The sequence below is a fragment of the Vulpes vulpes genome, chromosome 10 (genome assembly GCF_048418805.1).
Source record: "Vulpes vulpes isolate BD-2025 chromosome 10, VulVul3, whole genome shotgun sequence".
Classification (NCBI taxonomy): domain Eukaryota; kingdom Metazoa; phylum Chordata; class Mammalia; order Carnivora; family Canidae; genus Vulpes; species Vulpes vulpes.
Window position 1 is genome coordinate 90,313,165 of NC_132789.1, and position 27,711 is coordinate 90,340,875.

Genomic DNA, 27,711 nt, shown 5'->3' on the forward strand with positions numbered 1-27,711 from the left:
AGTCTGTGGGGTAGGGGAAATGGTGGTTGCGGCATGTTTTATGTGCTTGAGGAGACTGGTCAAATGTTATATATTAATTTCAGAGGCTACGCTATTAAGGCCCACAGGTCAGCCTGCATGGATCCATCTCTCTATCCATCTTGATTTGTTTTGGCCCGCACAGATCTGGCCCATCTGGGGGGGAAGAGTTTTTAAGAATTAATTTCCTCCATTTAAAATTTGGAAGATTTTTAAGAATATGGATTTTTGTTCTCTTACAATGTCAGATCTGACAACCCGGAATTTAGATTTTTGCAGGGCAGCTCAGCGGAATCAGCAGCCTCCTCCTTCAGAAAAGGCATGTACTTTGGTGATTTCAGGGGTGTTGTAACGCCCCCACTCCCTAACAGATTAGCTGGCGTATGCATTTATGTCATTGGCCCCAGCCAGGTAGGCATCTGAGTTTGAGTCTGCTCCTTCTTTGAGGAAGAGTCAGCTTATATTCTTCTTAGCTGTGGAATTGCCTGGGGAGCTAAATGATTTGACGGACCCGAGGGAAATCAGGGAGCAATAATCCTGTCCTGTCTCAGTTTGGATTCATCCAGATTTCACCACCGATTCCACAAACTTCCATCAGCATCTTGATAGGGCTTATTAGCATTCCTCGGAGTGGTGCGGTGTTACCGTAGCACACAGCACATGCAATCAGAAGGCCGCAGTTGGACCTCAGTGCACAAAAAGGTCACGAGTTAACTGCCAAAACGATCCTAGATAACATGACGCATGAGAACATAACTTTAATTTCAACAGATCAGTCTTTCATTCAGTTCCGTACTTTATTGGAACAGGGTCAAAGAGGTCATTTAGTCTCGGAGTTGCTGGCGAGATGTCTGTGTTTTCTAAGGCGCGCACATGTCTGTATGGGAAGAAAATAAATATTTGTGTAGGACTGGGGGCTGCTTTTGAAGGCCAGTTGTAAGGGACGCAAAAATGTCTGTAGAATCAATGTCAGTGAAGTCAGCCGAGCCCTCCAAAGCTATTAACCTGCATGCTCATCTGTGCTCCTATGTCTTTGTGCTCGTTATTTCAAGCCATTTGTATGCTTCTAAACTTGCAGCTCCTTGGTTCAGAGTTCACTCCTCCCGGGTGCAAACGTATTAGGAAGCCTTGAACTTGCTGCATAAGATTACACGTGTGAGCATGGAACGTGAGCAAGGAATGTTTGCCCAAGGTAAGCGATATCTGCAAAAATATTTTAAGGAGGACTGGGTAGAACATCTTGGGGAGTTCCAGTTCTGTTCACTTTCATTTCTTGGTAATTGGAAAGCCCAGACTGCTTTGTCTTATAAATAATTTCTACGCTGCTGTAGGCGTAATTCTACATTAACCAGAAGATCAACGTCAGATTAGGCTGCGTGAAGATGCTTACATGTGGAATATCATCGGAGTGGGGGCGGGCCCAGGTAAGACTGAAAAGCCAATATTCTTCAGGGGTTGCCATACTAATATTTTTGAAGGGAATGTTATTTTGAGTTGTTTAACAACTCCTCCTCCTCCTCCTCCTCCTTCTTCCTTCTCCTTCTTCCCTCTTCCCTAGTCCCTCCTCCTCCTCCTCCTTCTCCCTTCTCCTTCTTCCCTCTTCCCTAGTCTCTCCCTCTCCTCCTCCTTCTTCTTCCTTCTTCTTCCCTCTTCCCTAGTCTCTCCTGCTCCCCCTCCTTCTTCTTCCTTCTCCTTCTTCCCTCTTCCCTAGTCTCTCCCTCTCCTCCTCCTTCTTCTTCCTTCTTCTTCCCTCTTCCCTAGTCTCCCCTCCTCCTCCTCCTCCTTCTTCTTCCTTCTCCTTCTTCCCTCTTCCCTAGTCTCTCCTCCTCCTCCTTCTTCTTCCTTTTCCTTCTTCCCTCTTCCCTAGTCCCTCTTCCTCCTCCTCCTTCTTCTTCCTTCACCTTCTTCCCTCTTCCCTAGTCTCTCCTCCTCCTCCTTCTTTTTCCTTCTCCTTCTTCCCTCTTCCCTAGTCTCTCCTCCTCCTCTTCCTCCTCCTCCTCCTTCTTCTTCCTTCTCCTTCTTCCCTCTTCCCTAGTCTCCCCTCCTCCTCCTTCTCCCTTCTCCTTCTTCCCTAGTCCCTCCTCCTCCTCCTTCTTCTTCCTTCTCCTTCTTCCCTCTTTCCTCTTCCTCCTCCTCCTTCTTCTTCCTTCTCCTTCTTCCCTCTTCCCTAGTCTCTCCTCCTCCTCCTTCTTCTTCCTTCTCCTTCTTCCCTCTTCCCTAGTCCCTCTTCCTCCTCCTCCTCCTTCTTCTTCCTTCTCCTTCTCCTTCTTCCCTCTTCCCTCCTCCTCCTCCTCGTTCTTCTTCCTTCTCCTTCTTCCCTCTTCCTAGTCCCTCTTCCCTCCTCCTCCTTCTCCTTCCTTCTCCTTCCCTCTTCCCTCCTCCTCCTCCTTCTTCTTCCTTCTCCTTCTTCCCTCTTCCCTAGTCCCTCCTCCTCCTCCTTCTCCTTCCTTCTCCTTCCCTCTTCCCTCCTCCTCCTCCTCCTTCTCCCTTCTCCTTCTTCCCTCTTCCCTAGTCTCTCCTCCTCCTCCTCCTTCTTCTTCCTTCTCCTTCTTCCCTCCTCCTCCTCCTCCTCCTCCTCCTCCTCCTCCTCCTCCTCCTTTCTTTCTATGTCAGAGAAGTTCCAAGAGCACTAGTGTGGCCGTCCTCACTTCAGAAGCGGAGACGGGCGCACAGGGAACGCGCTGCCGCGCACCCCAGCGCAGGACCCTTAGGAGAGCCCCGGGTTTCCAGGTTCCGGCTGTGTCCCCGCAGCCCGGCAGGCTCTGCCGCCCCCTCCGGAGACGGACCGGGAGAGAGACTGACTGCGCGCAACCTTCCGCGGGGAGGGGCTCCACACGGGGTTTCTGGCGACGCCCCCGCTCCCTGAGCCGGCGGGGCTCGGGCATCCCGGGGGGGGGGGGCGCTTGGGGCATCGCGGAGGAGCGGAGCGAGGGGCCGGGAGTCAGACACCGCCAGGGGCGCAGCGTCTCGCCCGCCGCCCGCCGCCCGCCGCGTTCCCGTCCTACGGAGCTTCGCGTGGAGCCGGGGCGCACCGCACGCGAGGCGCCCGCCGGGGCTGGAGGGGACCCGCAGGGGCCTCGCCGGGGTCCGCGGGCGGCCCCCCCCCCCCCGGCTGCAGCAGCCCCCGCAGCCCCGCGGCGCCCGGAGCAGACCTCAGGAGGCGGGGACACCCCTCCGCCGGCAGGTCGGGCGCTTCCTCGGGCCCCCTCGGCGGCCGGGGCTCGCGGGGCGGTGCGCTGGGCCGGGGCCGGGGCCGGGGCCGGGGCCGGGGGCGCAGACGCCCGGAGCTCGGTCCCCGCGGTCCCCGGGAAGGCGCCGCGGCCGCCGTTGCAGGCGCGGGCGGGGTCCGCGAGGGGGCGCGCCGTCGCCCCGCACCTGCCGCACCTGCCGCACCTGCCGCACCTGCTCCTGGCGTCCGGGGACCGGCCCCCGCCGGCTGCGCCCCGACCCGGGCACGTCCTGGGAACGAGGACCCGCCGGGACGAAGAGCTCTGGTTCTGGCAAGAGGGTATGGCCGAGGTCTTCCATGAGTGACTTTTTTTTTTGTTTCCCTCTCATTTAGGGTGAAGGTGGGGGTTGGGGGGAAACCATCACCATTTTCTACTTTAGCTCGAATGCTCCTTTCCTGCCGAGGCTGCTTCTTCTTTCCTTGACCTTTAGAGAGAGGGCATCATCTTTTCCGGAGCAGCAGGTTGTTGCCATCTCTGTCTGTCTGTCTCTCTTTTTTTAATTTAATTTTTTAATTTAATCGAAAGAAGGTCCTATTGGATTCTCCAGGGCTGTTCAAGAATAAGTCAATCCGTTTGTTTTTGTTTGTTTGTTGTACATTTGTTTTAAGCATTGGCTGGTTTTGCACCCGAAGGGCTCACCCACTGGGTCGGAGCATCTGGTGCACGAGAAGGAGGCAAAAGTAAAAGCTTTAAAACGTTGCGCAGTGGGGGGCACATCGGTGAGATGACACGGACGATGCTGTTGGCTCCCCCTTGGGAGCCAGAAGTTCAGACACAGGGAAAAGTGATCCGTTACCAGACCCTTAGGTGAATATTTTCAACTCTCTGCTTAGGAAGCAGTCACGTCTTGCATGTGGCATTCTAAGAGTCCACTCCCCTCTCCCTAGGACTAAGTGTAAGGTGTGTGGTGTGATTTCTGGGATTTTTTTTTCCCCCTGGGAAACACTCCTGGAAGATTTTTGACATTGTCAGGGGGTTAAGTCTTACTAAGGCCAACCTGCGGCAACGAGTCCTGTTGCAAAAAGCCCCGCAAATGTAAATAGACGAGCAGAAACTGGTTTCCCACTCAGGTAATTTGAAGTTCTGTACCTCTGAAAAAGGAAACTTGAAGTCCTTTTCCTGCTCTACAAACCAATATTTCTGTAACAGAAATTCTGAGGGTTCCCTTGTTCAAGAAAACTATACTATTTACAGTTCTTAACTGACTTGACTGATGATGATGCTTCCTATTGCCTTGTTTCAAAGAAAGGGTTACTTATCTTTTATTTTTTGTGCTTTTGGGGTTTTAATCAGTCAGTTTCCTCCATGCACTCCCTTTTCCTCTTCCACCTTTCCAGAAGCCCAATCATAAAATCATAAAATGATACATTCTCCCGGGAGTGCTCTAACCTGGCTGAAAGCCAGCAGTGTGCTTGAGAACAGTGATTAGTGCCCATATGCAAATTGGCTGTGGATCAATAACCATTCCTGCAGAGAAGTTTAAATAAAGGGGCTCTGAAATAGAGAAAATAGAACTGAAAAAGAAAAACCCGAATAAGTTAATAAATAAACTAATATCCTTCTATCTCAGGCTTACTCTCAGTTTAGCTTGTGGCAAACCTCAAACCCAGACCTCATGGAGTCTTGTTAATCCTGCTAATGAGTTGTCAGGATTGACTAATTGGGTTCTTTAAAGTCTCTTTTAGGTTAGGGAAATGGTATTGCCTATCAAATATACACTCCCAAGATTTAGATGATTAGTTTCACTTTTTTTTTCTAATTTCTAGAGAATAGAGGCAAATAAAAAAGAGGGTCTAGGCTCCTTGCAACAAGCTATTTGAAATTTATGCAGACAGAACTAGACTGTATCAGTAAAACAAATATATGAGTATATGGAAATCTCTCTGCAATAAGGCTCTTATAAATGTGTGTGTGTGTGTGTGTGTGTGTGTGTGTGTGTGTGAGCTTTCCTTATGGTATATACTGACTGGAAGTTTTTAATGCTTTAATCAGAGATTCATTTAAGAGAGACCTTGGAACAGCTTTCTTGCAGAGGCAGTTACCCCAGAACCAGAAAATAAGAACAAGGACGTCATTATCAGTGCAAGGATTTCTGTAAAGACAATCAGCTTAAGGAAAGGAATTGGTACTTTGTATTTTGCTGACTTCCAGTATTCAGTAAAATTATGCTTTCCTTTAGCTTCACATTTGTTTTGCCAAATTATTAAGTACAATTAATGTGTTAGATAGTGTGCTAAGAATTAAACAATGGATGGAAAAGATCCAGTTTCTGTCCTGAAAGGGATTGCTGTGGTGGGGAGATAATTGCACTGTGGCTTGTGCTTCTTGCAATGGTAGAAGTGAACACAGATTGTTGGGATAACCGAGAGGCTCCCAGTTCAGAACAGGGAAAGCAGAGAGGCATGAGAAAAGCTGATGCATTGCTGGAATAGGAAGTAGTTTAGTATGACAGGAGATAACATATGTATTGAGATGTCAGGAGAGATGAAGCCAGAGGATGGGCAGGGATGAGTTCAAGAAAAGTTTTGTATGTCATATAATGGAGTTGGGATTATCTTCTCTAGGCCAGTGGTATCAACCTACATGTGCAGAACCATCAGGGGGAGAACAAATTGATGAAAGCATGTATGCATGGTATCTATGAGCAGATCATGCAAAACAGAACCTATTTGAGAATGTAAGGGAAGGAAAATTAAATGCAGAGACATGACTACACAAGTGATGGAAGCCAAACAGGGGACACTGAGGCCACTCAAGGATTGGCAAGAGCAGAGAGTCGATAGTACCTCCAGCAAGGGGGACACAGGGAGTAAGTAGGTGGTGTGACCAAAGCCCAGAGACCAGGGCCATCCACTGGAAATAGAATCACTATGGACTAGTCCTGTGGGATCCAGAGCCACAGAACAGCTGCTGAGTCATTGTCCAGAGGAGAGAAGGAGGGAGAAGAATACAGGGGCTTCTCCCTTTCTCTGGCTTCTACATTCCTGCCAATGCCTCCTATGACCAAACTCAGGCAGCCTCCGGATGACTTGGGGGCCTGGAAATATAGTCTGTGAGAGTAAGCCCTCCAAGAGGAAGGGTAAGGGATAGCGCTGGGAGCCCAACCAGGCGTTGTTCTGTGGGCTGAATAAATATGACTCACTTACCAATGTAGGTAGATGCTATTATGATTAATAAAAACCAAATTTATTTAAAAGAGGTTCTGATGAATGGTGGCAGCCTTTTGTCATTATGACTGCATTCAGAACTTCTATGATGTTGGGCTCTGGATGTTTTTACAAGCTTGAAAAAGAGAATTTCCTATTTGAAACCAGTAGGCTACATTGTTTTAAGCCATCTGGAGACATGGGTGAAGTGATATGACCCCATCTGAGTTTCAGAAAGACAATTTTGATGTCACAGTAGGCTCTCTCTAGTCAAAGGTAAGAGCCTGCGAGTGAAGGCACTATCCTGTTGTCATTCTCTTCGGCACAAAGCCTGATTCCTGACATAGGTTTGTGAATGCTTGCTGAATGCATGTTAGAATAAGTGTAAGCATCACAAGGGCGGAGCCATCTGGCATTTTGCAGATGCTCATTTATTATTGTTAAGTGAATGAATGAATGAAAGCAAGAGAAGAGGAAGTGAAATAAGTCAGAAGTCCAGTAGAGTAACTGTGGTAAGAAATCAAGAAGGACAAAATCAACATGGTAGAAATGATGGGGACCATCGAGAGAGGTATGTAAGGTCAGGCCGAGGGTTCTCTTAGGTGTGGGAGCTAAAGGAGTTGACAAAGCCTAGGGTGGTTACCTACTTTTTAACTGTACATGGCGTAATCCATGGGGATAGCATTGACTGAGGTAGGGCATGCAGAAGGGAAAGTCTTGGTGAGTGCAACTGGGGAAGAAAAGGGTCAGAACTTTTATATTTAGAGGTCAGAGAGAAATACAGATTCAGACATATTTTTCATATAGATCCTGTGTGGGATTCTGCTGCATGTCAGTAGGAAGTTGATTTCAGATCATCAAAAAAAAAAAAAAAAAAAAAGCAACGGTTTTACACAGGCTGCCTATTTTTAACACTAACCCAAACACTAGAAGAAATGGCTCTGGAATGGAATCTGCTCAGTTTATCTTAAATATGTTATACTTCCAAGGTCCCAACACCACGCAAAGGATTATACTTCCAAGGTCCAGACACCATGCAAAGGGTTTTAATATTTTTCTCTTTTTTGTGCAATTTGTTGCTATATTGATGAACTGAAAGCAGTCAAGATATTGCAGATCATTTTTTTTATCTACCTTAAAATTAATTTGAAGAGTTTATAGAAGTTCTAAGATTAACTGGTAAAGTTTCTAACATTCATCCCACTTAAAAATAGATTGACTCAATTGGGTAGCATTCTCACTGAAGTTAATCCGTACTACAGGTATTACATTTTACCATCATAATATACATTTCAGGGACCCGGTTTAATTCATCTATATTTGCGAATAGACTTATTAATGAGCCCGCTTTATTAAAATGTTAAACTATGTGCAATTTTAGGGATCAGGGGATAGATATTTTGAGTCCTAATCAAAATGAAACCATTCCATTTGTGACATGCCTTTGTGTCACTCTTGTGTTTTCCTTGTTCCATATTTCTTATTCTTCTTTTTTTTAAATTATAGGTTCTTGTTCTAGTTGCTGAAAATGGGCCCAGTAGGTGCAAAAGCTGATGAGAACCAGACAGTGGAAGAAATGAAGGTGGAGAAGTATCATCCACGGCAAACCACTCCTAGAGGTGAGCTGGCCCCTGACCCTGAGCCAGAGCTTATAGACAGCACCATGCTGATTGAGGTGCGAATTATCCTCATTTTAGCCTATTGCTCCATCATCTTGCTTGGGGTAATTGGAAACTCTTTGGTGATTCATGTGGTGATCAAATTCAAGAGCATGCGCACAGTAACCAACTTTTTCATTGCCAATCTGGCTGTGGCAGATCTTCTGGTGAACACCCTGTGCTTGCCATTCACTCTTACCTACACCTTAATGGGGGAGTGGAAAATGGGTCTTGTCCTATGCCACCTGGTACCCTATGCCCAGGGCCTGGCAGTACAAGTGTCCACCATCACCTTGACAGTAATTGCCCTGGACCGGCACCGTTGTATCGTCTACCACCTGGAGAGCAAGATCTCCAAGAGAATCAGCTTCCTGATTATTGGCTTGGCCTGGGGCATCAGTGCTCTGCTAGCAAGCCCCCTGGCCATCTTCCGCGAGTATTCTCTGATTGAGATTATTCCTGACTTTGAGATAGTGGTCTGTACAGAGAAGTGGCCTGGTGAGGAGAAGAACATCTATGGCACCATCTACAGTCTTTCTTCCTTGTTAATCCTGTATGTTTTGCCTCTGGGCATCATATCTTTTTCCTACACTCGTATCTGGAGTAAACTTAAGAACCACGTGAGCCCTGGAGCTGCCAGTGATCACTACCATCAGCGAAGGCAGAAAACCACCAAAATGCTGGTGTGTGTGGTGGTGGTGTTTGCGGTCAGCTGGTTGCCTCTCCATGCCTTCCAGCTTGCTGTCGACATTGACAACCAAGTCCTAGACCTGAAGGAATACAAACTCATCTTCACCGTGTTCCACATTATCGCCATGTGCTCCACCTTTGCCAACCCCCTCCTCTATGGCTGGATGAACAGCAACTACAGAAAGGCCTTCCTCGCAGCCTTCCGCTGTGAGCAGAGGTTGGATGCCATTCACTCCGAGGTGTCTGTGACATTCAAGTCTAAAAAGAACCTGGAAGTCAAAAAGAACCATGGCCCCAATGACTCTTTCTCAGAAGCTACCAACGTCTAAGGAAGCTCTGGTGTGAAGATTGGTAGATGAATTCTGACCAGAGCCGTCAATCTGGTTGAGGAGGGCTCCCAGGTGCATCCTGATTTCCCATTTAAAGGAAGAAACAGATGATCGAAGTGGAAGCATCTGCAGTGTAATCTGTGGAAATCTGGTTGGCAGAGGCTAGGTAAAAATACTCATATTCAAAGATACAATGAACAGTTTGCCTCCAGTTGCTTGGTTGGTAGGTCAAAGTAAGAGTAAAAGCAGAGAGAAACACTTTGGCTATTTTCCAGAATGAAGGAAGCCTGAACGAGGAATTGGCATTATCAGCATTGCTAAAAAGCGGTGGCTAGATAGGTTGCCCTTCAAATCTTAGGGCTTCGACTGGGGGTGATGTGCTGTTCACTGCCCCCCTCATCTGATGAAAGGACTACCCAAGATCAATTTCCCTAGGAAACTGAGGGCTGTTTGTTGTATTTTGTAATAAAATTATTCTTCCTATGGACTAATCCTTCAGGGAGCATTACCAATTATTTGAATGACTTTCAGGAAATAAACTGAAATTTGCTGGATAATCAGTGTCTTGACCAGTGATGGGGGAAATCTTTAACACTCCGCTAGCCAGTTGTTCTTGAAACCAAGTGCACGTTTAGTGAAAACTTGCTTCAATTTAGAATCGAAGGCGGAAATTCTCAGAATTGTAAAAATGCAAACTGTCACTTAGCTTCTCGTTTCAAGTTGTGACTGCTTTCTATAGATACTATATACTATTTACATAACAGAAGAGTTGTATACTCAAAACCTTTAATCACTGCTAATTGTTCTTTTTTTTTTTTTTTGAACATGCATTTTTCCTGTGTTGGGACTCAATCTGTCTTCGCTAAAAATTAATACAGATTGGGAGATAATATTTTTGTGGCATTTTGCAACATTTTGTGGTTATTTGTAAATGGTTTTTGTATAGATACATACATAGCTCTAATGTGTTTACAGAACAGTGTAGTGTTGTTTTTTGAAATTCATCTTCCATGGACCCATTCAGAATTAGTAAAACAATATAATTTCATCAAAATGGAACCCATCAGGTAAGAAATATTAAAAACGTTGTATCCGTTCCACTTTGCAAACGTTCTATTGGGACCAATTTCAACATAAATTATCCTCCTCTCAAAATAATTAGCTATGTATTTTGGATAACTTATGAATATATACATAATAAATTTTTACTGATAAAGAAATAGTGGCGTGTAGATGCTACAGTGTTTTTCATTGAATGATTTTTGTGACTATTATTTTTATTTCAATAGTACCCAACCAAAGATGTTAAAACCCTAGTACATTTATGAAAACTCATTGAGATGTTAAAATATTTGTACTTGTTTGGAGGCTGTTAAAGAAGTTTCATTATAATCATATTTTGTCAGTATGTCTGAATTTGTGAAAAAATTTCTTAAATTTAAAAAAAAAAGCTTCAATATAAATATTACATTTAGTTACAAACATTAACTTTATGAACTGGAGAGTTTCATTTTATGGATATATTTAAAATTCACACTATGGCTCTTGCTGAATTATTTCCAATGCCCTCTTGGAATACTGAAAAAGAATGGAAACAGTGGAAGACTAATTAAGAAGAAAACAAAAAATAGTATTTATACGTAATATATCGTGAATGGAGGAATTGATTTTTCTGTTGGACTTGACATAACTGTTTAAGAAGAAGCTTTTTGTCCTCTAAATAGGAGTTACTTTGCTTAAGATGCTAACAGATAATTGTGGTTAAAGGTTTTTTTTTTTTCCCCCTCTGGGAGAATTCTTACCTTGTAGGTAATGTGTATGTATTGTATCACTAGTTGTAGTAGTAAGTTATTAGAATCTAATTAATGATCCAATTAATATATGTGATCTAATTAATTCTGTTAACTCATTAACAAAATATCTTTTTATGTAGTGATTTTCATCTGTTGAAATAAAAAGACTTTGGGAAATTAGAGAAATTGTATGATTTTTATTTTATTTGTATTTTTTAAAAGACTTTACTTATTTATTTGACAGAGAGAGACACAAAAGGGGGGAGCAGCAGAGGGAGATGGAGAAGCAGGCTCTCTTCTGAGCAGGGACCCTGATGGAAGGCTCGATTCCCAAACCTTGGGATCATGACTGGAGCCGAAGGAAGAAGCTTAACAAACTGAGCCACACAGACACCCCATGTGTGATATTTTATATCAGAGTTTCTGTACAAGATGAAATAGTAAGCTTTTGACACAACCAACAAAAGGAAAATAGTGGTGAGTCCTAGACAGTTTAGCTCTCTTTTCTTCCTGTGCATGAACGTGAGTCAATGGGTTCACTCTTATGGCTGCAATTATAGTCCCTATTTTGACAGTGTTTGAATCTAAGACCAGACTTTCTTCCAGACTTCAAACCCTTCAATCAGCTGACTTGACATATCCACATGGGTGTCTCATCAGAGGGTTAAATCCAACATGTCTAAAACAGAACCTGCTATTTTGATCCACACCTCACTTCCTCTCCACTTGTATTTCTTTCCTAATCATAATGCTGCTATCCATCTAGTTCCACAAAGCCTTACATTTTGGAGTCACCCTTGACTCTTAGGTTTCTTTATCACATAGGTTCAATCAATTCCCACATTTTGTTGTAATTCCTGGATATTTCTTGAATCAATTCATTTTTCTTCATCCCTGTGCTCCCCACTGTAGTTCAGGTTGTGATTATCTTCCCAGAGTGGTATTATCTCTCATCTGGTTTAATGTTTTAGCTTCCTAATTGGTCTCTCTCTATCCGGTGATCTTCCTATCCAATTTTTACCCACTAGCCAGGGTGATTTTTAAAAACCCAAATTTTTATCAAATCAACCTTTGATGAAAACTCTTCTATGTCTTCATCATTCTAATGATGAAGTCAAAATCTTTTTATGACTTCGAAAGCTGTTTAGCACCTGATTCTATTTATATGTTTTATCCCCTGCAAATTATTTTTCTATAATCTTTGCTACTAGGTTTTAAGCATATGAGGGCAGGGGACAGGGACCATTTAATCATTGTGGTACCACAGGTACTTGCAGGTTCTAGCACCAATCAGTGATCAGTAAATATCCCTCAAAGAAGCTGAGTCAATGAGTCAAATAGATATTAAAGCCAGTATTTGAAGATAGATCTATAAGACTGTAAATCATAAACTTTTACCAGTTTTGCTATACAATTTGTAGGAAACCAAGGTTTTAGCCATGCAGGATGGAGTGAAGATGCATACGTTTTCAGGATTAGGGTTTTTTTTTTTTTTTTGAAGGCCATTAAGTATAGACACTTGCATAATTGGAAAGGGCTCTGTACATATGCTCCATTTAAGGTTTCCTCAAAATTATCTAGAACCTTGCATAAAGGAAGCATGGAAGGGTCAGTGAACTATACTAAAAAGAGTTATGATTCAGATAGCTAAAAAGAAGCCGTGCTAGGTATTTCCAGCAAGAAGTCACTTAATACAAAAAATTAAAATTTTGCAAAACCACTTGAAGAGCTAGAGAAGTGAAGGTGAGGAAATTGAAGAAGCTGACATTGAAGAAACTGGGAAGTGCAAAATTAAATTAAACCACTACTAATGCCTACAACAGAGAGTGGACAATGCACAGGAAAGAGTACAGATTTGTCTATTAAAATCTTATTACTTCCTAATGTCTACTGATATATTAATGGACACACACACACACACACACACACAATGGAATATTACTCAGCCATTAAAAATAATGAAATTTTGCCATTTGTGACGATATGGATGGACCCAACATGGATGGGTATTATGATGAGTGAAATAACTCAGAGAAAGACAAATATCATATGATTTTACTTTTATATGGACTCTAGAAAACAAAACAAACAAATAAAAAGCAAGAGCAGACCCAGAAATACAGAGAACAGATGGTTGCCAGAGGGGAGGGTGGTGGAGATGGGCAAAATGGGTGAAGGGGATGGGAGGTGCAGGCTTCCAGTTATGGAGTGGAATAAGTCAAGGGGCTAAAAAGTATAGTATAGGGAATATGGTCAATGTTTTTTTTTTTTTTAAGATTATTTATTTGAGAGAGAGAGCATGAGAGATAGCAGGAGAGAGAGAGCACAAGCATGGGGGAAGGGTAGAGGGAGAAGCAGACTCCCTGACCAGCAGGAAGCCCAATGTGGGACTCAATCCCAGGACTCTGGGATCATAACCTGAGACAAGGGCAAATACTTAACCAACTGAGCCACCCAGGTGCTCAATGGTCCATCATTTTGTAATCTTCTTTTTTTGTGTGTGTGACAGATGGTAGCTACACTTATGGTGAGCACAGCATAACATATAGACTTGTCCAAGCACTGTGTTGTACACCTGAAACTAATGTAGTATGTGTCAACTATATTTCAGTTCAAAAAATCTTACTGCCTCCTGCTAAGCCCATAATCCTGTCCACCCCTACCATAGACTCAATAATGCCTTTTGCTTCTCTTTTGCTTTCCAAAATTCATGTGAGTATCTCTCATTTGTGGAATATAACTCTAGCCTTGCTGGTAGGGACTTTGGGGGAATGTAGTTCTTAGGTTTCTATCCTCTGAGACACAGGGAGAGCATGGAGGGGAGAATATGTTGTCTAATTGCTGTCAGACAATCTGGCAATCTTGAGAATTGCCCAAATGGTGTAATTTCTAGTTTCAACCTCCTTCTCTCCTTCTTAATGCTTTTTTGGGTCTTTCAGAGTTTTTCGGTGATGCAGGTTGACTGTATCTTTTTATTTTTCATTTTCTGTTTTCAAAGTCAATGTGTTAAAGATACTCTTTAAAACTGTTCCGTTAGTACAAATGAACCGACAAGCAAAGCATAAGGAAAGACTTTTTCTTCCCCCTATGGTAGGTTGATTGGAATGGAGGAAGAAAGAATTATATCAAGACTTAATGATTTAAAAACCACAGGAGAATATACATTCTGGATTAACTTCCTTGGATTAGCAAAGGAAATGATGCCTCAGGGAGAAAATAATCTTTAACATATTCAAGTTGATAAGGGATGAAATATGAATGTATATGGCAACAAAAGACGAGGGATTCACTTCTCCGTAGGAAAACACAGAACCCTAAAGAAACAACACAAAGATAAAGAATGCAAACATCTTCGTGATCATGTCTAATGACATCAAACAAAGGTAGGAATTTTATTCAACAAATACTTACTAAAGATTGATTTGTGAGGATTTATAAAAGATACCTGTTAGGTCATTGACCTGTTTTCTGCAGTGGTACACTAGTCAGATGTTCACAGACTTCACAGCCTGTCCAGGATATGGGTGAGGCCATAGGGAGAGGTGGACTGTGGATTAAATAATTCACATGTTATTTGTAACTCCAGCTTTCTTGTTAGTTCATGAATATGTAACTGAATAGAAGTCAATGAAAATGACTAACGCTGAATCTAGTCTCCTTTTTAAATCATTGCCAAGTTTTGCCACTTTAACAGATCACTTGCCAAACATCACATAGCTGATCATGATACAGGCACGTGGAGTCACATTAAAATTTAAAAATGCTGCTTTATCCTCGCAAGAAAAGGGAAAAATAACGAGTATTTTTTGTCATTATATTCTAAGCATGAAACAGATGATTAGAGTCTAGAGTATTATACTTAAAAAAAAAAAAAACAAGTTCCAACAGCTATTTTCCAAGTGGATGTAATTAGAGAGTACGGATGGAATTTTGGAACTGTCAATATTATGATGAGGTGCTACTTTTATGCAAAACATAGTTGAGCATATACATTGAGCAGTTTTGCTACTAGTGCTAATCATTTGTACTGATATATTCACCATATCTTTAAAAAATACACTTTGCCCACCAACACATTCTTAAAGATGCATGACTGTGCATTTATGTCATCCTTGCAGAGAACTCATGGTATTAAACAAATTAATATCATTTCTTATAGTAGGTTCTGTCCTATTTTGTCCCTCATATAGTTTCTTTCTCCTATAATCCTAGAATTTTCCTCCCCATTTCTGTTTTCCACTACCAGAGACTGGCTGGAAGGACCAGTGAGGCCAGTGGGTTCCAAGGAGTGGGTAATATATTCCATAATGCACAAGAGGCCAATAGATGAATCTACATCAGACAAGGCTTGGAGCTGAAGCTAGAAAGGTCAGAGCAACAGCCAAGTTCAAGGGAGCGGTGTCTTAAAGGAAGTCATGGAACTAAGTGACAGCATCTGGGCAGGGATTGGATCAAAGCAGGAACCAGGAATGCTGAAACAAGAGGGAAGCAGGAGCAAAGTAATGGCTGTACCACTGGATCTGTAACGCTGGGGAAGGGTCCTGGAGCAAGGTGGAAAATCTTAGATAAGCATCTCTTTACGTGGACTGTGTATACTTAGGAGATCAACACTAACTCTTTTATTTATTTTTTACATTTGTTTCTATTTAAGTTCAATTTGCCAACATAGAGCATAACACCCAGTGCTCATCCCATCAAGTGCCTTCCTCAGTGCCTATCACCCAGTTATCCTATCCCCTAATCCCCTTCCACAACCCTTTATTTGTTTCCCAGAGTTCAGAGTCTCTCATGGTTTGTCTACCTCTCTAATTTTTCCTCACTCAGTTCCCCCTCCTTTCCCCTATAATCCCTTTCACTATTTCTTATATTCCACGTATGAGTGAAACCATATTATTGTCCTTCTCCAGTTGACTTACATCACTCAGCATAATACCCTCCGGTTCCATCCACGTCGAAGCAAATGGTGGGTATTCGTCCTTTCTGATGGCTGAGTAATAATCCATTGTATATATGGACCACATCTTCTTTATCCATTCGTCTGTCGAAGGACATCGTGGCTCCTTCCACAGTTTGACTATTGTGGACATTGCTGCTATGAACCTTGGGGTGCAGGTGTTCCAGGGTTTCACTGAATCTGTATCTTTGGGGTAAATCCTCAGCAGTGCAATTGCTGGGTTGTAGGGCAGCTCTAGTTTTAAATTCTTGAGGAGCCTCCACACGGTTTTCCAGAATGGCTGCACCAGTTCACATTCTCACCAATAGTGCAAGAGGGTTCCCCTTTCTCCACATCCTCTCCAACATTTGTTGTTTCTTGTCTTGTTAATTTTCACCATTTTCACTGGTGTGGGGTGTTATCTCATTGTGGTTTTGATTTGTATTTCCCTGATGGCCAGTGATGCGGAGCATGTTCTCATGTGCTTGTTGGCCATGTCTATGTCTTCTTTGGAGAAATGTCTGTTCATGTCTTCTGCTCATTTCATGATTGGATTTTTTTGTTTCTTGGGTGTTGAGTTTGATGAGTTCTTTATAGATCTTGGATACTAGCCCTTTATCTGATATGTCATTTGCAAATATTTTCTCCCATTCTTTTAGTTAGTAGGTTGTCTTTTAGTTTTGTTGACTGTTTCTTTTGCTGTGCAGAAGCTTTTTATCCTGATGAAGTCCCAATAGTTCATTTTTGTTTTGTTTCTCTTGCCTTCATGGATGTATCTTGCAAGAAGTTGCTGTGGCCAAGTTCAAACAAGTTGCCTGTGTTCTCCTCTATGATTTTGATGGAATCTTGTCTCACATTTAGATCTTTCAATGATTTTGAGTTTATCTTTGTGTATGGTGTAAGAGAATGGTCCAGTTTCATTCTTCTGCACATGGAGTCCAATTCTCCCAACACCATTTATTGAAGAGACTGTCCTTTTTCCAGTGGATATTCTTTCTTGCTTTGTAGAATATTATTGATCATAGGGTTGAGGGTCCATTTCTGAGTTCTCTATTCTGCTCCATGCATCTATGTGTCTACCGACTCATTTTAATTAAAATCACCTGCAAGCTCTCATAACTCTCTAGAAGGAAACATTTTAATTTAATTATTGATTGTTTTAATAGCTGGGAGTTTGTTCATTCAATAAATAATTACATAATAAGTTTATTGAGCCTCTGAATAGTAAATTCTTATGATAATTATTTCCTGCTTTTTACCAGGTAGAGATTAGTTGTATGTGAGGGAGCGCTGTAGTGAGTGTTTGCTGTTGTCATTCAAAGACCCCTAGTATTCTCCTGTTTGCATGCGTTGAGTAGATCAAATGGATACCAACTCACTGGAAGATTCCCTGAATTTCTGCAGCACTGCTGAAATCCTAACCAGCCCTAACACTCAGAATTAAACCCCTACTATTTTCTATTTTAATTAAAATGTACAGTTATATGCACAGATTTAGGAATATAATTCTGAGTTGTGACAAGATATACACATATGTGATCATTTACCTCAGTCAAGAGATAGACATTTCATCACTTCATGTCCACTTCCAACCAATCTCCACCCCACCCTGATAGCAACCATTGTGCTGATTTTTGTCGCCATAGATTAATTTGTCTCTTCTTCAACTTCGTACACTTGGAGCCATAAACTATGCATTGTTTTGTATCTGGCACCTTTACATAATACAATGATTTGGCAATTCACCTATGTTTGTGCGTGTGTATCTTTAATTCATTCTTATTTTATTGCCGGGTCACATTCATTTGTGTGAGTCCACTACAAATTATTTATCCATTCTCTTTATATATGTTTGGATTATTTGAAGTTCTTGGCCTTTAAGGCTATATCTGCTATAAATAGTATTTACTAAGTCCTTTTGTAGAGATATATTTTTATGTTCCTTAAAAAATTCTAAAAAAGTAGCTGAATCACTAGGTCATTAGAGTAGATATATAGTGAATGTTATGAGAAATAGCTAATGCATTTTCCAAATGATTACTCTCCCACTTGAAATGTTTGAGAGATCCAAGTTGTTCCACACTTTGTAACATTCGATGATGTTATTGTTTTTAATTTTTTCCATTGCAGTGGAAATCCAATTGTGCTTTTGATTTGCATTTCTCTGATGACTAATGATGTTGATCACTTTTTGATATGCTTATTCGTCATTCATAGATCTTCTTTAGAGAAGTATTTGTTCACATCAATTGCCCATTATGTAAAATTGGATTTAATAGTCTGCTGTTGTTTTTTTATTGAGTTGTAATGTGGCTTTATAAATTGTGTGTATGTATATGTGTATATATATATATATATATATATATATATATACATGGGAATATAATCTGTATATATTCTCCCAGATACATGTGTTACAAATATCTTTTCCCAGGCTGGGAAAAAGTTTAATTTTAATTAAGTGCAATTTATCATTTTTTTCTTTTAAGGTTGTTTTTGTGTGTGTGTGTGTGTTCTCCCTGAGAGATTTTTGTCTACCTTTAGGCCAGAAAGATATTCTGTGCTTTCCTAGAAGCTCTATAGTTTTAACTTTCATATCTATGATTTGTCTCAATTAATGTTTGAATTTGCGTTTATTTACTTTTAATATATTTATTCAGTTCCCCTGACACTAATCATTTAAAAGCTTTTATTTTGCTACAGGGAATTACCCTGGCATTTTTGCTAAAAATCAGTGACTGTTTACGTTTGAAACTATTTCTGGCTATTTTATTCTTTTGCTCTATTTGTTTATCCTTATATGAATTTCTTTATATAAGGATATCACTGGATATCTTAAGAATCTGATAATTATGTCTGCCAAATTTGTTCTTTTTGCGATATTAGTTTGGTTATTCTCAGGTCTTTGTATTTCCATGTGAAATTTAGAACTAGCTTGTTGACTTCTATAGAAAAATACTCTGGCATGATTGAGATTATAGTAACTAGATAGATCAATTTAAGGAGAACTGACCTAACAACATTGTGTTTCAATACCTGATCTTCATTTATTTATGTACTTTAATTTCTCTTAGTATTTTATTCTTCTAGTTGTCTAACATATCTTTTGTTAAATCAATCAAGTATTTTATGCTTTTAGATGCCATTAAAATTGGAATTTTTTTTTAATGTCATGTCCCAGCTAGGCATTGCTAGTATACAAATAATTTTTGTTTTTTTGACTTTAAAACTTCACTTACTAATTATAACAATGTTTCCAAATTCCTTAAAGCTTTCTGTGTAAATAGCTATATATTTTGTGAATGAAGATAGTTTTTATTCTTTTTGCTAAATCTTACTGCTATTTATTTCATTTTCTTCCATTATTGCACTGGGTAGGACTTCTAATAAAATGGTGAATAGATGTGTTGATAGTGAATATCTCTGATTTGTTTTCAACCTGTAGGGATGATTGGGTTTGGAACATTTGATATTTGCCAATTAAGTATGATAACCCTAGGGTTTTTTTATGGATAACTTTTATTAGGTTAAGGAAATTATCTTCTATTCGTTGTTTGTTAAAATTCTTTTAACTATGAGTTTTAAAATTAACTATGAGTTTTAAATTTTCTCAGATAATTTTTCTGCATCAATGAATTGCCTTTGTATGTTAATATTATGAGTTATACTGATTGAGTTTTAAACGTAAAATCAACCTTACATTCTTAGTATAACTCTCACATGAGTTTGATGTATTATCTTTTTTTAATGTATTCTTTAAACCACTTTGTTAATACTTTGTTGAAGATTTTTACATCTATGTTTATAAACAATATTGGTATATATAATTATTTTCTTGTAAATTCAGTCAAGTTTGTATATCAGTATTAAGGTGGTCTCATCAGATATTTTGGATACTGTTTCCTTCTCTTCTAATTCCTATGGGATTAATATTTCTTTCTTAAGTGTTTGATAGAATTCATCAATGGAATCAACTGAGCTTAGAGTTTTTCTTGTGGGAAAATTTTCTTTTCTTTAAATTTCAAATTCAATATCTATAGTAAATATTGAGCTGTACTTATTTTTTCTTAGATTGATTTTGGTATATCATATCTTTCAAGAAATTTGCTCCTTTCATCTAAGCTGTTGAATTCTATTTTACATTAAATTAGTTTTAATATTCCCTCAACCTTCTAATTTCTGCTAGATGTATATTGACATCCTTTCTTTAATTCTTGATTAAGTTTCTCTCTTTCTCCTCCTTGATTATTTCTGTTAAAGGTTTACCAATTTTATTAATCTTTTCAAAACTCTAACCTTTGGCTTTGATAATTGTTTTGGTTGTTTTCATGTTTCTATTTAACTGATATATGCCATTATTGAAAGTTCACAAAAAGATGAGTGAACTCGAAGCCATTGCCATATAAATTACTGAAAAGGAAACCCAAAAGAGAAAAGAAATTATAACATGTAAAGGGAGTCAATGATCTGTAATCAGTAGGACAACTTAAAGTGACCTGATATATGTGTAGTGGTGTCAGCAAAGAAATGGAGGAGAGAAGACATATTTGATATAATGGCTGAAAATTTTTCAAAAGTTATAGATAACAATCCAATAAGAGATAATATCAACTCTCAAAAATACTCGAAAATCCAAAAGATTACAAAGATAGAAAACAGAAACAAAACCATATGGGAAAAATAGAAAACAAATAGCAGAATAACTTTGATCCAACCTCATCAGTAATCATGTTAAATGTAAACAGCCTAAGCACTCCAATTTAAAAGGCAGAGATTGTCAGATTGGATATAAAAGCAAGACTTAATTGTATGATATCAAACTATTCTAAATACAGAAGCAATTCTATAAAATATTAAAGCTATGATTAAAACACAGAATGTAAATGTTATAACTCTTGTTAATATAGAAATAATTCTATGATACAAAAACTGGGAGAGGATATGAAGGTAAGATAGAGGAAACTGGAAGTGCGCTAATTAATTTTATTATAATAGTACTTCAACTGATGCCTTCAAAAACTGCTAAATAAACCTATAAAACTTCAAATAAAATAATTAAATATATAAATAAAAATAGAATAGAAATGACCAAATTTTAGTGTGTATGTCTCTGATTGATATTTATTTATTTATTTATTTTTAAAATATTTTATTTATTTATTCATGAGAGACACACACAGAGAGAGAGAGAGAGAGAGACAGAGACAGAGACAGAGACACAGGCAGAGGGAGAAACAGGCTTTATATGAGGATCCCGATGTGGGACTTGATCTCTGGACCCCAGGATCACACCCTGGGCTGAAGGCAGGTGCTAAACTGCTGAGCCACCCCGAGATCCCCCTCTGGTACTTTTTAAAATGTTTATTCTCAGTCTTATTTGAAAAAATTCTAATTCAGGTTTTTGGTCTGGGCTCAGGAATATGCTTTTTAAACAATTATCTTTGGTATAATTGGGATGTAGGTGATGTCTTTGTGTCACATGAAAAAATAATATTCAGGTTTGATAAGCTAAGAAAAATGTGGTAGTAGGAGGGAAAGATGGAGAGTGGGCATAAGGATAAGTCTTTTAAAATAAACTGTAAATTAATATCCCTCATGAGGATAAATAAAAATGTTCTAAACAAAACTTTAGCAATAAAACCCAATAATTTATTTTAAAAGAAAATACATCATGATCTACCAGAGTTTGTTTGATTTCACATTAAATAATCAATAAATGTTATTTACTATATTAAAAAACTAAAAAAAATCATCTTAACAGACACATATAAAACATGTGACAAAACAAAATACTCATTTCTCATTTAAAAGAAATATATGGGGTACCTAGGTGTCTCAGTGGTTGAGTGTCTGCCTTTGGCTCTGGTTGTGTCCCAGGGTACTGGGATCAAGTCTCGCACTAGGCTCCCTGCCAGGAGCCTGCTTCTCCCTCTGCCTGTGTCTCTGCCTTGTGAATAATTAATAAAAATCTTTTTAAAAAATCAATATGAAATATTTAATTTTCATCTTCAACTTATTATTTTACCTACTTTATAACTCACTGAGATAATTAAAAATTTCCTGTGAATATTTTATGACTAATTTTTATCTAGATCACTTGAATATTTTATAGGTTTTTCAAAATAATTTTGATATTGCTTTACTTTGTGCAACTTTCCCCCATTATGACAGTTGGTTTTTGTCTTGAATTTGCTTTATTGGTCATAATATTATAAAGTTTGTCTTCCTTTAATTTGTATTTTCTTGTTATATCTTTGTTCATCTCTTTTTTTTTACTTTTAATATCTCTATTTTGCTCTTTGAAACATGTTTATTTTGTATGGCATATGATTAGGTTTTTATTTTAATCCCATATAAGTCTTATTTTTTAATTGAGTTTATTGCTTTTATATCAATTGATTTGCAGATATGCAAACTCATTCATTCTGCTATGTTATACATTTTTCTACATGGAATGTGCGCTTGTTTTTTTACTATAACTGTATCATCCAAGCTTCCCTTGATATGGTGGTTGAGGTTGTAGTGATGGTGACAGTGGTGGTAATACCTGTGCTATATTTTCTAAGATTTATATTCTGTTTTTAAGACTTCTAGTGTTTTCATACCACTATGTCTTGAATAACCAATTTTAGAGCATATCTGTTGACTCCCCACCATGAAAGATAAAGGGAATACAATTTAAACAATGTGCTACATATCACCATATATCACCAAATAGCTAAAGTGAAAGAAAGAAGATACCAATGTTAATTGGAGGATTTAGAGCAACTAGCATCACTGGGGATGTAAATTGGTCAAGCCACTCAAAAAATCTGTTTGGCAATGTCAACCATAGTTTACTAGTCCTACTCTATTAGCAAGCAATTCCATTTCTACTTATATACCAAAAGAAATGCATATAAATGTTCACCACACACATGAACATTCATATACAGTTTATAATAGCTGAAAGTTGAGATGTAACCTAAGTGTACATTGACAGTGGATTAAATAGTTATATATTCATTTAGTGAAGTACAAGAGAGTAGCTTTTCAGCTTCCTGAGGTATTATTGATATACAAACTGCTTATATTTAATGTATACAATTTGATTAATTTGGACATATGCATACATCTATGCTACCATCACTACAAGGTAATAGACATATCCATCACTTCTAAACGTTTCCTTCTGTCAGAAGGAAACTATTCTTGCTACATGTAACAATAGGAATGAATTTCACAAACATCACAGTAGCATAAGAAGCCAAACACAATGGATTACATACCATATAAGTACTTTTACACAAAGCTAATAAATAGTCAAAATGAATCCATATTGTTAGAAGTCAAGATAATGGTGATCTTGGTGGTGAGGTAGTATACTGGAAGGAGGCAAGAGGACTTCTAGAACGCCTTTAATGTTTTGTTACTTGATTGGATGTGCACATGGTTAAACTTCACCAAACAGTAAAAATGTTCTACAACTGCCAACATTCAGTGTTGGGGAAATTAGGAAAACTAGTCACATTGATGAAACTAGTTACATTGATAAAGGAAATGCCAATTGCTACAATCATTTTGGACAGCAGCCTAGCAATTGCTATTAAAATTTAATATAAATACAACATTTGAACCAGCAACCTGCTTTTGAGAATTTGTTCTGTGAAAAAAAAGCAGCATTATAGAAGGCTGCATGAAAATATATTTGAAATGGCCCCAAACTAGAAATAGTTCTAATATCCATAATTAGGAAAATGGTCAAATGGATAATAATACAGTTAGCCATGGTATATTATGCAGCCATTAAATTAAAACTTTTTTAAAGATTTATTTATTTATTCATGAGAGACACAGAGAGATCTAGAGACAGAGACACAGGCAGAGGGAGAAACAGGCTCCCTGCAGGGAGCCTGATGTGGGACTCAATCCCGGGATTCCAGGATCACGCCCTGAGCCGAAGGCAGATGCTCAACTGCTGAGCACCCAGGCGTCCCAATAATAATGTTTTTTATACATAACTAATGAAGTATAAGAATTTCTATGATGTGTTATTGAGAGATGTCTAAAGCAAATGTGTACAAATACATTCAAATATGCATTTCAAGATATAACTAGATTATTAACATTGCTTAGCTAATGGGAGTAGAGTGGGAAAAGAAAAAGATAGTAAGGAGATAGGAAAATGATTTGATGAGAAAGATCCATGTAGTTTTTTAAATGAAGGTAAAACCTTGAAAGTAATTCTTTGTTTACATAAGGAGAGTAGGTTAAATACAATTATCTGGAGTCACTAAAAATAATTATAATGATGGTTGTGTGTGTGTGTGTGTGTGTGTGTGTTGCCTGTCTGAATATAAAGTGTTTTTTATTGTTAAGGAAAATTTCTGGTTACAAAACAGTATCATAATATGATCACACCTAATTATAAGTTTAGATGAGTGTAAAAAGATTATCTGGGTAGTATACCTCAAGATATTAAAGAAAGCTATCTATAACTGATGAATGTTTAGTCTTTTAGGTCATGTGTACTTTCTAGATTTTTCTGAATTAACTAATATTAAAAATTCTAAATATATACATAGGAACAGAAAATAAAAAGGAAAGAACAAATGAAGATAAGTAATCTAAGAATTCAACCCAAGAAATTAGAAAAAAAAACCCTAAGTTACCAGAATGAAGGAGATGATAATAATAATAATAATAATAATAATAATAAAAATAATGGTAATGATAACAACAACAGAATTAAATTAATAGAAAAAAAGCAAAACAACAGATAGTATCAAGAAAGGATCTTTGGCTGAAATCTCAATTAGAAAGCATAATAGATATCCTAATCAAGAAAAAAAGTAAAGTTCAACTAAGCAAAATTACAACAATAGTTGGACAAATAACCACATACAATTTTGAAATAACTTTCCAAGAATACTTTTCATGCAATACTTTACATGAAAATAACCTTGAAAAAATGAATTGTATTGTACTCTAGCAAATATTCATTGCCAACATTTACCTCAAAATGATAGAAGATCTAAACACAATAGGCCAAAGGGGAAAAAAATCTGAGGAAGTTAACAGAGAGCCATTCTTTACCCTCTACCAACCAAGAAAGCTTTTATCCAGTAGATGCATCCCCATAGCCATAGACGACAATTCTGATTTATCAGTGCCCTTGCTCTACTCCTTGTGAATCCCATTCCTGCCCAGGCCCCAGATGGTTTCACAAGTGAATTCAAACAAGGCTTTAGGATACAAAGCATGAAAGAAGAGTCTTCATTTTTTCTTTTTTTCAAAGCTAGCACAATATTGGTTACAAGTATTTGAAATTTTTAAAAATGAAGAATATTTGTGCAATTTTGTTAATACCTTTCTAGCATCTGCTATATTATCATAGCTATTCTCCTTGGATATTAGTGTTCTACAATGTTAATATTAAAGTTTTCTAATTTGGAAACATGTCTGGAAAAATGTATTTTGGTCAAGGTGCATTATTATTTTAATGTACTGTGGGATTTGAATGGATTTCAGGATTTATAATACATTTAAAAAATTAAAAATCTTTATTTCAAATAAAATTCTAAGATCAAGACTAACCATATGATGCTAGAAATATTTTCATTATGGTTAGGAATAAGACATGGAAGGACATTAATTTTAACATTATTCCAAATGTACTAGCTATGAAATTAACCAAGAAAATTTAAAACCAAGTATACAATGAAAAAGAAGAGCAAAAATAATTTTATTTGTAGACTATCTATTCATAAACTCCAGAGATTTGACATTAAATAAAAGAAGAGACAAACAATTACTTGGTACAGATTTAATACAAAAATCAGTAGTTTTGTTAAACATAATGTAACTAGTATATAATTAAAAGAGAAAAGAGAAAAAGGCATAAAAATAAGTAACCTGTTAATCTGTTAAGTGACAAATATACAGGAAATGTATGAAGATCATTTTAAAATTCTACAGGAGGAATTGAATAAATTTTTTAAAATTTTATTTTATTTAATTCCATTAATTAACATATAGTGTATTATTATTTTCAGAGGTAAGAGTTCAGTGATTCATCAGTTGCGTATAATACACAGTGCTTATCACATCATGTGCCCTCCTTAATGCCCGTCTCCCAGTTACCCCCGCCCACCTTTCTTCTAGCAACCTTCAGTTTGTTTCCTAGAGTTAAGAGTCTCTTATGGTTTATCTCTCTCTCTCTCTGATTTCATCTTATTTTATTTTGCCCTCCCTTCCCCTATGATTCTGTTTCTTAAATTCCAAAATGGAATGCATTTGTAAATAAAGATATATTTTACTCATATGGAAAAATACTCAAAACTATAAAGGCATTAATTCTCCTTAAATTCCAATTAGATTGAAGGATCGTAATAACCACAATTTTAAATTCATTTGGAAAACAAAACATTAATAACCTGAAATTTTGTAAAAAAGAATGACAAAAACCTTTTCCCATCAGATATTAAATATTGCATGAAGCTATATCATTTAAAACTATTATAATATTTTTTTTTTAAATCTTTTTTTTTTAATTTTTTTTTTAATTTTTTTTTTTATTTATTTATGATAGTCACAGAGAGACAGAGAGAGAGGCAGAGACATAGGCAGAGGGAGAAACAGGCTCCATGCACCGGGAGCCTGATGTGGGATTCGATCCCGGGTCTCCAGGATCGCGCCCTGGGCCAAAGGCAAGCGCCAAACCACTGCGCCACCCAGGGATCCCTAAAACTATTATAATATTAACAAATTAATAGCCTGATAGATCAATGGAACTGGTAGAGGGTCCAGTGAAAGAACTCATTGCATTTAACATTTGATAAATACGGGATTTCAAATCAGAGATAGGAATGAAATTTATAACAAATAGTATAGGAATAATTTGGCTTTCAGTAGGTTATAGATTTTTGGGAAGGAAACATATACATAGATACTACATAAGTTTATTTAGTTTATTTAGCCAAATATACAACAAGGCAGGAGCAGATGCAGTACAGCTTCCCTGGGTGAGCAGAATCCTAACATGGGCAAGAGGTTGCTGGTAATACTGTTCAAACAAGACAGTATCTTGATGATCTGAAAAACTCAAGCCTTACAATATCATTGACCTTTCTAATCCAGATTATAGCAACTTTCATTCTGTAAGAAACTCTATTAGTAAAGCAAGTATTTGTATTTGAGGAAATGTTTACAAATATCAGACTCCTTTTAGAGAGTATATGAGGCAACATAAATTAGTTACTTTGATGAAATTAATCTAATTATAGCCATTAGAAAAAATTTGTTTATATAATTCCATTGGCTTTATTAATCATGAATGCCTTGCTTCTACATGTGGAAAAGATACCTGAACTGTAGACCATCAAATAAGGTGAGTTTTTAAAAAGGATTTTATTCAGAATTTGTTATACAGCAGTGAATTCAAACATTAAATAGCATTGGGAGGGGTAAGTTAATATGTGTACCTAGTAACTGAGTTAGAAATCACTGTTATTCTCAATTCTGCTATTGACCCAAATGTTTCTCTGACATTATCTAGAAACACATTTTGGGCAGCTCCCATTAATTGTTAAGTTAGAGAATGAATACTTTACATACTAAATAGGTATCAGCACTCATTTATAGAATTAATAAAGATTTGCCAATGAGAAAGTGAATCTTGCACAAATAGTCAATTATTTAAGAACTTTATGCTTATGGTAATGAGAGAAAATTAAAATTATATGGAAATATATGTACCCCAGATTGAACATGGTGTTGAGATCAGATCATTTTACCATGCTAGGCATTGAAAACAAGTAAAGTCAGAGATTAATAAAGTGCTGATATGGGGTAAAGAGAAAACCACTGTAACAGATTTAGCCTGGAGCCAAGAAAACTCTGGATTATCAGGATTTCTTGTATGGATTTTTGTAAG

General features: G+C 38.1%; 1 protein-coding gene across 2 annotated transcripts; it reads left to right on the plus strand.

The window, feature by feature from the left end:
- The first annotated feature begins 1,138 nt into the window (after window positions 1–1,138).
- NPY2R (neuropeptide Y receptor Y2) lies at window positions 1,139–11,044 on the plus strand. 2 transcript variants are annotated; one of them, XM_072724894.1, is made up of 3 exons: window positions 1,139–1,210; window positions 1,350–1,442; window positions 7,901–11,044. In XM_072724894.1, the coding sequence occupies exon 3, from the start codon at window positions 7,923–7,925 to the stop codon at window positions 9,069–9,071; it is 1,149 nt and encodes a 382-aa protein (XP_072580995.1). In that variant the 5' UTR covers window positions 1,139–1,210; window positions 1,350–1,442; window positions 7,901–7,922; the 3' UTR covers window positions 9,072–11,044. The 2 variants fall into 2 exon arrangements, with proteins under 2 accessions (XP_072580995.1, XP_025872394.1); XM_026016609.2 differs by lacking the exons at window positions 1,139–1,210; window positions 1,350–1,442 and adding an exon at window positions 3,399–3,526.
- The last annotated feature ends 16,667 nt before the right edge of the window (window positions 11,045–27,711 follow it).

Bases quoted from the DNA above. Each gene is read 5' to 3' on its own strand.
- NPY2R (XM_072724894.1), top strand. From the start codon at position 7,923: ATGGGCCCAGTAGGTGCAAAAGCTGATGAGAACCAGACAGTGGAAGAA.